Raw genomic sequence first — 14,610 nt, 5'->3', positions numbered from 1 at the left:
GCTGCATTTGTATCAGTGGTGGTCCCCGTTTATTGCTCCAAATATACCTGTACATGCGGTCCACGCTACTTTGTAAGGTCTTAATTTCACGTAAATGCCATGTACGTAACTGGCAGTCAAATAACATTGTGCTTTCTACACAGGCCTGGGTGATTTTGGGCTGGCAGGTTTTTGACAGTCTGGATCCTTTTAATTGTGATTTTAACTTTGTCCAGGCTGCCCACCCTCTTTTCTTTCTCTGTTTCAGGTCTTCCTCTGGTCCTAGCCAGCTTCCAGGCATTCTGATCTTCTTGCTCTCATCAGTTCAAAAAATCAGCTCTTCTTCTTTATCATCATTGTTTTTTTCTTCAAATTTGCCATTACTTCCTTTACTGTTCTTAATCCTCCTTCCATTTCATTCTTCTTTCCAGCTATAGTGGTGTCGTCCACAAACAAAGCTTTATCTATCCTTATTCTCTTGGCTTCAGAGTTTCTTTTCTCCCAAGTTCTCATACCTGGAAAGGATGAGCCTGGTACCCATTTGTAAGGTATACCTACTTCCAGTCCTGCACCCTCAGCTGTTCTCTTTCTCTGTTTCGCCGCCACTCTCATTACAACCTGATGGTACACATTAAACAATATAGGTGAGGAAGGATCCCCTTCTCTGAGTCCTCTCCCCCTCTCTGCTCTTCACTCTATATTCTGTTGCTTCATGCAGATCTTGCAATACTCTTAAAGCTTTCTCCTTCATTCCATATCTTTTCAGTATTCCCCAGAGAGCTGGTTTGTTAATTCTGGGGTATGCCTTCTTTAGATCTAATAGTTTGGCCATTGGAATGTCGTCTTCATTTAACTGTTCACCTCTGGCTTCTAGTCTCTTCCTTAAATCTGATACATCTTCTTGGATTCTCACCATTATTTGTGTTGCATCGGCTGTAGATCTTTCTTTTCTAAAACCTGCTTGTTCGTCATCAAGAAGTTGAACTTTTTCAGCCCATATTCTTAACCTGTTTGCCATTATTCTTGCTAAAATCCTGCTCCCCATTGCCAGTAAGACCACTCCTCTATAATTGTTCCTTTCATTTCTGTCCCCCTTTTTGTGTAGGGGTATAACCAGACCTATTTTTAGTTCTTCCCATTTATCTTGACTGTTGTTGAACATAAATTGAACTAATTTCACCACCCTACTGATTACTTCTTCTCCTCCCTTCATTAGCATAATTAAACGTACGCCATCCTTTCCTGGTGATGAATCACGCATTTTTTTCATCTCTTCTAGTATTTCTTCTCTTTCAGGTGTTTGCTCTAACATATCATTCCCTTCTCTGGCTGTTTCATCTTCTCTTAAATCTTCACATTCATTCACTGCTTCTTCTATCTCGTGTGGTGTGTTTTCAAATCTGTTTTCAGAGACTGCTTTAAAGTGGTCTCTAAATTCCTCCTTCGTTATAGTTGTTCTATCTGTCGCTCCTTTGTATCCTCTCCTTCCTAGTTCTTTTAATGTTCTATACATTTGTCCATGATCTCCTCTTCCTTCTGCTTCTTGACATAGATTAATTTTCTCATCCCACCATTCTCTTTCCCATCCTCTAAGATGTCTTTTCATGTCACTCCTGGCTTCTTTGAGTTGTTCTCTTGCTTCATTCATTTCTCTTTCAAGATCTTGACCTTCTCTCCTCTCTCTTTAACTGATTTCGTTTCTCCTTGTTACTGCGCCAGCTATTCTACTTTTCAATCTTTGGATTAAATCATCTTTGCCAATCAGCCATGGATTTTCAACTCTTCTTTCATCTGTGCCACACACTTCTCTTGCTGCTGTTGTTACTATCTTTATCAATTCACCATACTTTGTTTCTTCATCTTCTCCTTCATTTTCAGCTAGGTCTTCTGTTAGCTCTTCTATTTTATTTCTATACTGTTGAACAATTTCTGCTTCTCTTAATTTCTCCCATTTAATCTTTGGTATCCTTTTGTTTTCTTTGGTTGGCAAATGCCATTTTTTGATTGAAATGACTAGTTTCTTTGGTTTGTGATCAAAAATTGTAAACTCTCCTATTGTCGTTAATTTTTTGGCATATCGGTGCCTCTCCTCCCCCCTCATCAGAAACCCATCCAGTTCATACCACCTCCCCAACATCCTGTTGAACCAAGTTCCCCTCTTCTTGTGATTAAAATAAACCCAGAACCACTTCATTATGCAATCTACATTTTCCTGGATATTTTGTCTACAGTAGTCCATAATTGTACAGCTTTACAGTACATTGTTTTTATTTGTTAAAGCAACACGTATGATAAAAGAAAAAGATTCTTTTTAAAGTAAAATGCTTATATTTCATTAAAAATCTATATTTTTGTATTTTTTACCGATCCACTTCATTATGCAAATCAAAAGAAAATCAATGGGAAAACGTTTGTTTTGCACTTTTCTCCACTTTTAAAAAATGATTCTGATATAATAACAATTTTTTAAGGGATTTATGCATTAATTATAATGAAAAACAGTTTAAGGTAGATTTTAATGATTTTTCTAAATAAGAAATAATTGAAAAAAAGAAATTCTATCCCTATCACTTTAGAGGACAGCTGTGACCCACAGTCTTATGGATGAAGCTAAATACATGTTAAAGATAAAAATTACCCTGAAAAGTATACAAAAATGTTTTTTGATGTGTTAAAAAATCCATTTTAAAATCTTGATTTTGAGGTTGATGGCCTTTAAGATGCTCTTACTGGTGGTGAAAGTGAGCTAAATGTCATCTAAGTACATGACCATGACAACAACTTGTCTATTAACCTATGGTCCATTTTTTGTAGTCATAGCAGCCTCCAGTAGAGCCTCTCGACATGAAATATAACCATTATCTAAAAACTACATTATTTACTTTATGAATTTTAGTAATTAAAATTGCAATTTTTTTTGTTTTTAATATTGCTTGGCTGGAGGCTGCTATGACTACAAAAATTGGACCATAGTTCAATATATAAGTTTTCTTCAAGGGCATGCACTTTGATAACATTTAGCTCACCATCACCACCAGTAAGAGCATCTTAAAGGCCATCATCCTCAAAATCAAGATTTTAAAATGGATTTTTTTAACACATCAAAAAACATTTTTGTATACTTTTCAGGGTAATTTTTATTTTTAACATGTATTTAGCTTCATCCATAAGACTGGGGGTTGGCAGCTGTCCTCTAAAGTGATAGGGATAGAATTTCTTTTTTTCAATTATTTCTTATTTAGAAAAATCATTAAAATCTACCTTAAACTGTTTTTCATTATAATTAATGCATAAATCCCTTAAAATATTGTTATTTTATCAGAATTAATTTTTAAAAGTGGAGAAAAGGGCAAAACAAACGTTTTCCCATTGATTTTCTTTTGATTTGCATAATGAAGTGGATCGGTAAAAAATATAAAAATATAGATTTTGATTGAAATATAAGCATTTTACTTTAAACAGAACCTTTTTCTTTTATCATACGTGTTGCTTTAACAAATAGAAACAATGTACTGTAAAGCTGTACACTTATGGACTACTGTAGACAAAATATCCAGGAAAATGTAGATTGCATAATGAAGTGGTTCTGGGTTTAGCTGTTAACGTATGCTAAATTGTTTTCTTGACACCATCTGAGCAGTCCCAGTCCTCTTTCATTTGACTGTCTCATCCCAAATTTGCCTTTGATGCCTTCTATAATATCCCCCTCCCCTACATGTGCGTTGAAATCCCCTCCCCCTATAAATATTTCCTTCCCCGCCCACCTCTTGTGTTCTGCCACTGTATCTAACACAATCTCTATCTCATTTTCATTGTTTCCGCTGAAGACTGGAAGGTAGATTGCTGTTAGGGCTAGTCCTCTTGTTTTGACAGAAATACATCTATTGTTCAGCTTCTTCATCTGTCCTCCCTCACACCACCCCTCCAACAGCTCCCCCCTCAGTAGCACCCCCGCCTTTTCCGAGAAAATGATCGCCGTTAAATCGTTTCCCTCCCCTAGCCAAACGACCCCCTCCGCCCTCACTTCGCTCAACAGTATAGCATCCCATTTTTATTTCTTTGCTTTGCCAGCTTCTACACTGTTAAAAATAATTTTTTTTTTTAGCATCAGATGATACTCTATATTCTTCACATTAATGTATAGTATCAATCCGTACGTAGTAAGAAAAAAACCTCATTACGATACAAGGAAGTTTTCAATGCTTTATTAAGTATTAGGTAATGTTCTGTGAAGTAACACGTAGTACTAAATAATGTATTTGTCTGTATAGTATTGTCTAATACGCTCTTGGGAATATAATTCAATACGGTAGAAGTAATTTTTCATTGCCCTCCTTCGCAATTGTTGTTACCCTCTATCATAATTTTTGATACTTTGTAGGGAATGAAACTGTTTTACTTTGTATGAAAGATCAGTTTATAATATATGATTATTATATGTACATATACATTTTGTTATATCAACAAACATACCAAGCAGAGCCATAAAACATTAATTTAAATGTAAATTTAGTAAAAAAATTACTTTAAAGATGTTTAGGACTAAACATTATCCTTAAAAATAAAAACTATGGTCAGTCATAATTACAAAAAACAAAACTATAAATCTGAGCATAAATAGTAACATTTCATCTTTGTCTAAAACGACCAAGCATTGAAACACTTCCATGAGAGGTGTGCACAAATGGTGCCTGTTTCAATTATTCTTTACAGTACAGATTCGTACCCTAGAACGAATGAATAGTTACTATTTTAATAAACCATTCTCTTGCGTATTGTCTGATACGCTACAGCGTATGAAATAGTACTAAATCAAGAAACATTTCTACAGCGTATTTTCCGATACCCTACAACGTATAAAATATTACTATTTTTATAAACTTTTCTACAGCGTATTCTATAGTACCCTAGAGCGTATCAATCGATACTAAAAAAATGTATGGGTTCTGTATAGTAATAATTATTGTGTTATATAGTATTACATAGTGTTATATATTAATTATATAGTTGTAGGGTACTTACGGGTCCAATACTCTCCAGAGTATCAATTGATACTAAATAGAAAAATTATTTTTAACAGTGTAGTCTTGCTTTTCTTTTATTCATGGTTCCCAGAGACATTCTTTGTACATTCCAAGTTGTGATGTTAAATTCTTTTATCTTTGTACTGTTGTTCCTTTGTCTCTTTTCTCTTCAATTCTCCTTTCTCCTATTCCTTCTCTCTTCCTTCCCCACATCCGTCTTATTTCTAGGTCCTGGATTTGGATGGATTGTCCTTAGTCTGATCTTGATGGTTGATCCTATATGTCTTACATCTTTACTGTCCATTACACCTTCCGAAATGCGGCCCATGACAGGCCTTCGCCACCATATTTTTATAGAGAGAGGTGTTGTGGCTAGTAGCACCCCCCTCTGCTGCCTAAAAACGCGCCTCGGATGCTCCTCCCCTGCGGGATTCCATCTTGGCTTGAGTCTTCGGCCTCCTGGCCACTTTGCCGCTTTCGCGTTCCCGCTGGCACTGCGGGGAAGTGGACCATTTTCGCCAGCTAAGCCTTACTGTCAGCCGTGCGGCTTCGTCATCGTCATCATTATCATTTCAATTTATTTCTGAACCTAGTAATAGTGTATAACTTTTTATCTTTGTGACGTAACAAAAATCGAAGGATGAGAAGGGAGGTGGAGAAGGAAACCCCTAAAAAAGAGATGGATTTATGTTACGTCACAAAGATAAAAAGTTAGACACTATTACTAGGTTCCCGTTGACAGATGAAGTTTCCTCATCTTGCAGTTCACATAGGAGTTCCCTCCAGGTTGTTTTTGGTCTACCTGGTGTTCTCTTTCCTTGTGCATTCCATGTCAAGGCTTGATTGGTTAAATCACCATGTCCTTTCCTTAGAGTGTGCCCCAGCCACTTTTTTTCTCTGTTTTATTGTCAGTTTAATGTCTTACACATCACTGCTCTCTAAAAGCTCAGCATTTGTGATCTTTATTGGCCATAAAATTAATGTTAATAAAAGTGAAAACAGATAGTGTTAAAATAAGATTCTAGATTTCTAGCTTTTTTTATGTTTTAGGTTTCTGCTTTAATGAGCATGCCTGTTCCAGTTCAAACAAAAAGAAATATTGAATGTAACTCTACAGAAGATTTATCCATTCATAATAATGAAAATAAAAGTCTTACTATAATAGAAAACATCTTTGAAGATAAAAGATTGGAGAGGGGAGCAGAATACTTGTGTAATAGTGCTCCAAACGAATTAATCCAAACTTGTGGAAGACGAACGCCCAAGGTAAAGCAATACAAGAATAGTTATTACTCGCATTGCATTATAAATAGCTTCCGCGGACATAAATGTACAATTATAAGATTAAAACTTTTTTTTAGCCCCGAGATCCCGAAGGCACGGGCTAAAAAAACTGGTTTTAATCTTATGATTGTACATTTTTATATTCGTAGAGAACTCTATATAATACGATGCTAGACATAATTTTTTCAGTATGGCTGAGAACCGATTCTTATCCACCGGATATTAATTCGGTTTCGAAGCGATACGGAAAAATAGACTTTGGGTTACTCGGGGTAACGAAACTGGTTTTAATCTTAAGATTTTTAATTTTAAAATCCCCGGAAAGCTGTATATGATACGATGCGAAAAATAACAATTACCAATAAGTGTAATCTATTTTAAATTCTCTAAATCATCAATCTGGTTATATTATTGGTTAAAAATGGTAGATTTCGTCATTAAAGAGAAATTATTTTTCATAGCGATAGCATATTGATCAGCTATAAATAGTCGTATTTCTTGGGATAAAGCTTTTTTTGGCAAATCATAATGTTTGTAAATTTCTTTTCTCGTATAATGAATAGATATAGTATATCTAGATGATCCAACTGACCCAATTTTTCTTCAAATATAAAAAGGGAATTTTTGCAGACAGAACTGTTGTTTATATTTTGTAATATACGAGACACGGGCGACGAATTTATTCGAAGATATAATTTTTAGAAAGCTAGCTTTATTAAAAGAATTTCATAATTGACTTATTATATGTTTTGTCATATGCTCCACATTATACGTGGGAAGAAATGAATTACATCAATTAATTTACCCAGCAAAAGCTTCATTCTAAGATATGCGCCAATTTATACTGACTCATAATGCGAAACAAATAAAAAAATACCCCTATGTACCAAGATCTGTAAAATATTTCAACCAATGAGATCTCTTCAATGCTCCGTCAGTAATCTCCTCTTTGTCTAGGGGGGAGGGGGGTATTTTGAACATTTTGCAAAATTTTGCCATAAATCTGTCAAAAAGCTTACAAAACAGACTTATTTTGACCTAAGATACTAAAACAGTTTCTTTACAAGCCCAAGTAATCGGTTATCAAATGTGTTTCTATTTTATGTAAATCTTATAGAAATACTAAAAAAATAAGCAAATTCATTTGTCTGCCATAATTTCCTTTTTAAGGTTGACGGATTTTAGGGCCAGTTTGACCATCTAGATCTACTATAATTATTACTAGCAGCTACGCCCTAGAGGCCTCTAGTGGCACTTTAAATGCTTTTTTTTGTTCAAGTCTCTGCGATACCTATCTATGTTGCGTTAGAAAATTAGATTTTTTTGTTGACTTCTCTTGGGAGGGTGGTTGTACCCTCCCCCAAAATAGTTTTAAACCTTCCCAGGACCTATTAGAAGCTACCCTGTTAAGGAGAGCCCGATCGGTTCAGCTGTTAGCGAGATCCTTTGGTACACACAAAGAGACAGACAAATAAACATCCTTTTACTTTATTATAAGGATTTTACCCTAGGATGAGGGCAGGAAGACACCAGTCAATGTTGTGGAAGGATTATATAAAGCAATCCCTGTTCTTCTAGATGATTCCCTACCTGAAGATAGCGATGTTGTAGGTAACAATTTATTTAATATATTGTGTGTCCTAGCCTTTTTGAGCTCTAAATATGATCCTGCATGTATCCAGCCAATATGAATGTCTCACGTGGCCGCATTTTTAAAAACTATAAACTTTCTTTTTTTAAATTGTCACATTTCACGTTATACTAAATGGAAAAAAATGCAAATGTACGCGTATTCAATTCATGTTAATTTAAATTTAGAATGTAAATGAATGTTGACTAAATGGCTTCCAGACATGAACCAACTAATCAAAATTCAATAAAAGTCACTAAAGTAGTTGACTCGATGAGAACACGAATAAGAAAACGTTATCATAAAAATTTGAGGACTAGTGTAATAGAAAGCCCAATGTCCATCCCCTCCCTGATTAATTTCCATTTTTAAAATGTATTTTTTATAATATAATATACAGTGTGTTTTTTTAGTGAGAACTTTTTTGAAAGCAATTTTATCCCACTTATAATTATTAGAATTTAATGATTAATGGCTTATTTTCTTCGTTTTTTGTAACCATTTATAGATCATCAAAAAAATATTTCAGTTCTTATTTAAACAGTACAGTAAAGAAAAAAATTGGATTTTCAATAGTCTTTTTTGGGGGGCCAGTTCTCCCTCCCTGGTTGAGATATGGCCTTCAAACTTTGATATGTTCTAGTACATGTCCCTAAAAGTATCTTTATAAATTTTTAACTCTGTATCTCAACTTTAAGGCGTTTTGCAGCCATTCTTGCAAAGAGTAGAAGATTTGAGCATAAGAAAAATGCTCTAAAACCATTTTTAGATGTTGGCACCTAGGTTTTGAATTTTTTATTTTACTGTACTTTTTTTAATAAAAACTGAAATATTTTTTTGATGTTCTATTAATGGTTATAAAAAACCTTAGAAAATAAGCCATTAATCATTAAATTCTGACATCTATGAGTGGGGTAAAATTGCTTTCAAATAAGTTCTCATAAAAACAACACACTGTATTAAAGCTATATGTAACTCTTTCCGCAGGGTAATGATTCTGTCCCGATTTTGTAATAGTTCTTTGAAATCAACTGATATTATCGGAAATATAAACAAAGCAAGCGTGTTATTATGTTTTACATACCTTAGGGGGATTATTAAAGGACTATTATATAATCTTTGAAATTCAATTTCTACATTAGCGTATAGAATACTAAATCAATTAATTAAATCTTTTGTCTTCTGTCAGATTTTTTTCAGTTGAGGTATATTTAGGTCGAGGGCCTATAGACTAGTACCGGATATTAATATTTAGTTAAAAATGGGTTTTTCCATCAGTCATTGTCAGGACGAAATCAATGAATATTTCCCTATGCAAGTAAGAGGGGGGGGGGGGGAAGTTTTGACATATTTGCAAAAACAGTGAGTATAGGCTTTATCTTTGAACTGAGAGGATAGGTTATAAAAGACAAAATCATTCATATATGATGAAACTTATTAACAAAATATGCATCTTTTTTCTTCAGATATGTAAATAACATTTAAAAATATGCATATTTTGTTATATAAAATGACCTCTAACTTTTCAAAAAATTTTAGTCGGTTTTGTAAAATGTAAAATGTTTTTTAAAAATGTATGGGATACTTTAAAAACAAACAATGCTACTTTTGATTTTGCCCTCTAAATAGATGAATATAAATGTAAAATATTTTTAGATGCGCCTACAAGTATTCTAGCAGTAGAAAGACAAATGTTTCTGAAGAAAATGCTTCTGACGGACCATCTTGAGGATGACAAAGAAGAGGTTTTTCTCAAACAGAAACTTACTACTGAACAAGCGGAAGCCGAGCTTATTATACTCAGAAAAAAACAAGAAGAAGACGAAAAAAGAAAAATATATGAAAATGAACGTAGAAAATGTGAAGCAGAAACATTGAAATTAGCCTCAGAGATGAAAAGAAAACGTGATAAAGAAGACTTACGATTACAGAAAGAACTTCAATTAAAGAGATTGAGACAAGAAGAGGCGAAGAAGAAGCTCGCCCAAGAAAAGGTCATCCAATTTGAATTGCAGAAACTCAAAGACCAGGAGGATATTCTAAAATTAGGAAAGCTTGAAACACTTAGAAAAATGATAACAGAGAAAGATAAAATTAGAAAGAAAGAAAACGATATTAAACTAGAATGTTTTAACAGGCAGAAGAATGAGTGCATGCAAAGATCAGGGATGAGTTCACCAATATCCACTTCTTCACCTCGCATATTCGACTGGCAAATGTTATCCGAAAATAATAACGTTCAAAATGTAAGAAATATTAAATCAAACATTGGAAATGAACCGTGTAAAAGTGAATCTATATACTGTGAAGGAAGTGACATTCTAGTAGATATCCCAACCCAACCAACACAGTCACCACCTCCACAAGTCCCATCCCCTCCAACACAGTCACCACCTCCACAAGTTCCATCCCCACCAACACAGTCACCACCTCCACAAGTCCCATCCCCTCCAACACAGTCACCACCTCCACAAGTTCCATCCCCTCCAACACAGTCACCACCTCCACAAGTTCCATCCCCACCAACACAGTCACCACCTCCACAAGTTCCATCCCCACCAACACAGTCAACACCTCCACAAGTTCCATCCCCACCAACACAGTCACCAACTCCACAAGTTCCATCCCCACCAACACAGTCACCACCTCCACAAGTCAAATCTCCACCAACACAGTCAACAAATTTATATAGTTTAAAAAGTTATGATTTGCCAAATTCATTAAATGAAACTGATCTAACCTTACCCTTAGATACTTTACAATATGAAAACAATACAAAAGCAAGCCGTTTGCCAAACAAAGAGTTGACTGAGAACAAACACATATCCAAAAAAATTGAAAATAAAGTTGAATCTTCTATATCAGACACAAATGCAAACTTAATTTCTTCAAGATCTGAATTTGGATTAGGTTGGAAAGATGTTAAAACGGGATTAGTAAAAAATAGATCATCTAATTACCTACAAACCAACAAGGAAAATAAAGAAAACAAATCCCAAATCAGAAATATAAGTAAAACTTTTGGTAATAAAAGCAGTAGTTGGTTTAAATCCAAGTCTAAATCACCTGAACCAGTTTTAATTTCCTTTGTAAAAAAAAGTGACAATAGTTCAGACTTGATGAATAAAGATGATACAAATGAAACGAATTTCGATCCTATTAAAACGAATGAAGAAGATAAAAATTGTAATGTGTCATATTCAGCTCCATGGAGAAAGCCAGGAAAGGATATTCCAAGATCTTGTAACAACTCTCCATCATTAAATCTTCTTAGTATTCAAGGTAAGTTCGGTATGGAGTTGCTACAAAAGATCTAATTACATGAGGTCTAATTTACAAAAAGTCTAATGCTATAAAATGTCTAAATTACAAAAAGTCTAATGCTACGAAACATCTAAATTAAAGTGACCTAAAATTAATATGCATTGTACAAACATACATAGCGGGGGCCAGATGCTGGGGTTAGGTAGGCCAGGAGCCGAGTAAATTATCCTTTTATACCTACAAAGCCGCGGTGCTCAGCACAATGACCTGCTTAGCCGAGAGCGCTCGGCCCTCTAGTCATATAACGTAACCCACCTATGTATGTTGTATAATGTATTTCAATTTTGTAGGATTATGTCTTTTGTAGGGTTAGGTCTTCATGACATAAGACCTTTTGTAAGATTAAGTAGTTTGTAGGGTTAGATCTTTTGTAGCAACGCCGTTCACTGTGGGCTACAATTGAATCAAGACAAAAGTAAGTGCCGATCCCTGGGACCTATGTAGGGTGAAAATATACATAAATCCTTGATGATTCCAGGTGGAGACAAAAAATTTTAATAAAAAACAAACAAGACTCACATAGAACGTGTTACTTTATTATAAAGATACATATATACACAGAAACTCTACAATCAGAGTATGTCTGTTTGTTCATCTGTCTGTATAAAAACATTACAGAATATATTTATTTGGTACTAGCGGCTACGCCCCTAGAGGCCTTTAGGGGCACTTGAGAGGGGAAGAAGTGGTTGAATTCTACAACTATATTTTTATTTTAGACTTAAAAAGAAAAAGTTATTTTTTGTGTGTGAAATGGGGTCCTTTTTTAGGGGTTGATTTCTCCTAGGATGGTGGAGGTACCCTCCCAAAATAAGTTATAAACCTTCCAAGAACCAATGAGAAGCTACATAGAAAAAAAAGAACCATTGATCATTGTTAATTACTATTCAGGGATCTAAAGGGATAAGACAATGACCGCTAAATTGATTTACATTCCCAAATATGATACATGGATAACCCTTCTGTATGTTTTAGTTAATGGTTGAAATGTTGGGCACTTAATTTAATAATCCAACCAAACAAAAATCGCAATATATTAGACTATGGGGACTAGTCTAATAAACAGCCCATTGTCCCATCTTGCTCTGATTAATATATTTTTGTATCTGTATGTTACACTTGCTATTTTCTTTATTTGTATTCTTTTAAACTTAAGAGCTTCACTAATTATGGATGTTGTCTTTTTCCCTTGTTAAATCCAATTACCTAATTCTGGATATTCTTTGAGGTTGATAATTACAATTATATTTTATTAAATGGAAAAAGAACAATTTAATCATAATTCAAGATAAAAATTATTTTATCACTAGCGGTTTTGCCCCTAGAGGCATCTAGGAGCCCTTGATAAGTGGGGGGAAGTTGACCCCTCCCCTACTTTCAGTTTTAGTATGTAAAAGAAAAAGTTTTTTTTAAATGTTGGGTAGGAACTAATTTTTTCTAAACTCAAAACTTCTCAGGACCATGAAAAACTTGAACCAAGAAGAACTATATCAGTTAAGCGGTTACAAAGAATCTTCGGTACCGACAGACACCCTCACACACACACACACACACAAACAGACAGACACAGAAACTGTTACTTTTATATAAGGATTAATAGACACTAAACTACTCCTTAATATGTTGATCCTATATCAGTCTAAAAGAACTTTAGGCACAGACAGAAAAAACACACGGACATCCTATCTTTTTTATACAGGGATATAACTTTTAAACGATAGGAAATTTTTTTTTTCCAGATGATATTTCTCTCCCTGCTTTAAAGCACTATTTATGATACACAATAGATTGCTGTCTGTTTGTCCATCTTTCTGATGCTTAAGAACTGATATGGTTCTTTTTTTACTTTACTATGTAGCTTCTCATTGGTCCTTGGAAGGTTTATAACTTTTTTTGAGAAAGAGAAGAGAAATCGCCCCTTAAAAAAGGACCACAACACACAAAAAAAAATTTTTCTTTTTAAGCCTAAAATAAAAATATAGTTGTTGAATTCAACCCCTTCTTCACCTCTTAAGTGCCCCTAAAGGCCTCTAAGGGTGTAGCCGCTATTTATACAGACGGGTGAACAAACAGACATACTCTGATTGTAGAGTTTCTGTGTATATATGTATCTTTATAATAAAGTAACAGGTTCTATGTAAGTCTTTGTGAACTATGGTTCTCCTTTACATGGTAGCTTTTCATATGTCCTGGTAAGGTTTATAACTATTTTGGGGAAGGGTACCATCACTATCCCAAGAGAATCAACTCTCCAAAATAAATGTTTTTGACTTATTCATTAAAAAAACTGTAATTGTAAGGGGGGTTCGACTTCCCCCCCAACCCAAGGGCCTCATATGCCTCTAGAGGCGTAGCCGCTGCTAGAGGATTATCCATTAATATAAAGTAGTAAAGTTTTTTATCTGAATCTCAAAATTAGGCAATTAATTATGAATAAAAAAATCACGCAATCTTTCTTTTAAAAAAATCAATCTTTAAAGTTAATTAATGTGAAAAGTATAGGTTTAAATGAAAAAAAGTCTTTAGTAAGTGCTATTTATTTTTGATGATAAAGATTTTGCAAAAGACGTTTTATTGCTATGTTGATCAGAAATATGTTAGAATTTGTTGTTAGGTTTTTTCTACAAATCTTTATATTGAAAGTCTAAATTTGAAAATTGTGATTTTTTTTAAAGCTTATAGTATTTATATAAGTTGTTTGTATCTTTAAACAAAAAAAAATATTCCAAATCATTTTTGTTTGTTTTTTATTAAAGATTTTCATATTTTTTTCAATTTTTTTTCAGAACTTTAAATTGAAAAAAAAACCAAAAGACCTCGCTAAAATATTTTGTCTCCACCTGGAATCATCAAGGATTTATGTATATTTTCACCCTACATAGGTCGCAGGGCTCGGCACTTACTTTTGTCTTGATTCAATTGTAGCCCACAGTGCGTTAGGTATCAATGTGGATTTTTACTCTGAATAATCATCATGGTCCACGCAATATAATCAGTCAGACTATAAATATGTCACAATTGAACAAGGTGCAAAATGTAACTAATTTTTACATTTAAATGAAAGTTACAGGAGTTTTTTCTTTGTTTTTTTCTTTTTTGAAAAAGCCATCTATTTTGTATAGTCTTTCAGACATCTAAAAACAATGGTCTAAAAAAAGTATGCCTGTCCGTTCTTTGTTTGTTACTGGGTGTCAGATCAACAAATTTTATTTTGCAAAAATCAATACTTAAATTGTAAGAAAAGTGTCTTTTCAGCCAGATGTAAGTATCACTTTATTGGAGTACATGAAAATCTGGTGCAACATCCACGTAATAATATATTGATTTTCCTGTGGTAATCCGATATCAATTACTTTTTAAATAAAAGGC

At 34.0% G+C, this 14,610-nt stretch overlaps 1 protein-coding gene across 2 annotated transcripts in view; it reads left to right on the top strand.

Moving 5' to 3' along the window:
- The window catches only part of LOC145318063 (uncharacterized), a 57,521-nt gene that overhangs the window by 28,393 nt on the left and 14,518 nt on the right, over positions 1 to 14,610 (top strand). The window contains exons 7-9 of one of the 2 annotated variants that reach the window (XM_080159394.1): positions 6,054 to 6,269; positions 7,799 to 7,898; positions 9,574 to 11,199. In XM_080159394.1, the coding sequence (XP_080015520.1) occupies positions 6,054 to 6,269; positions 7,799 to 7,898; positions 9,574 to 11,199 (1,942 nt within the window). The remainder of the gene's footprint in view (positions 1 to 6,053; positions 6,270 to 7,798; positions 7,899 to 9,573; positions 11,200 to 14,610) is intronic. The other variant, XM_080159395.1, reaches the window with a different exon arrangement.

The sequence above is a fragment of the Acartia tonsa genome, chromosome 4 (genome assembly GCF_053477335.1).
Source record: "Acartia tonsa isolate MP-2025a chromosome 4, ASM5347733v1, whole genome shotgun sequence".
Lineage (NCBI taxonomy): Eukaryota > Metazoa > Arthropoda > Copepoda > Calanoida > Acartiidae > Acartia > Acartia tonsa.
The sequence above is the reverse complement of the archived record's forward strand: the minus strand, read 5'-3'. Positions and strand labels throughout refer to the sequence as shown.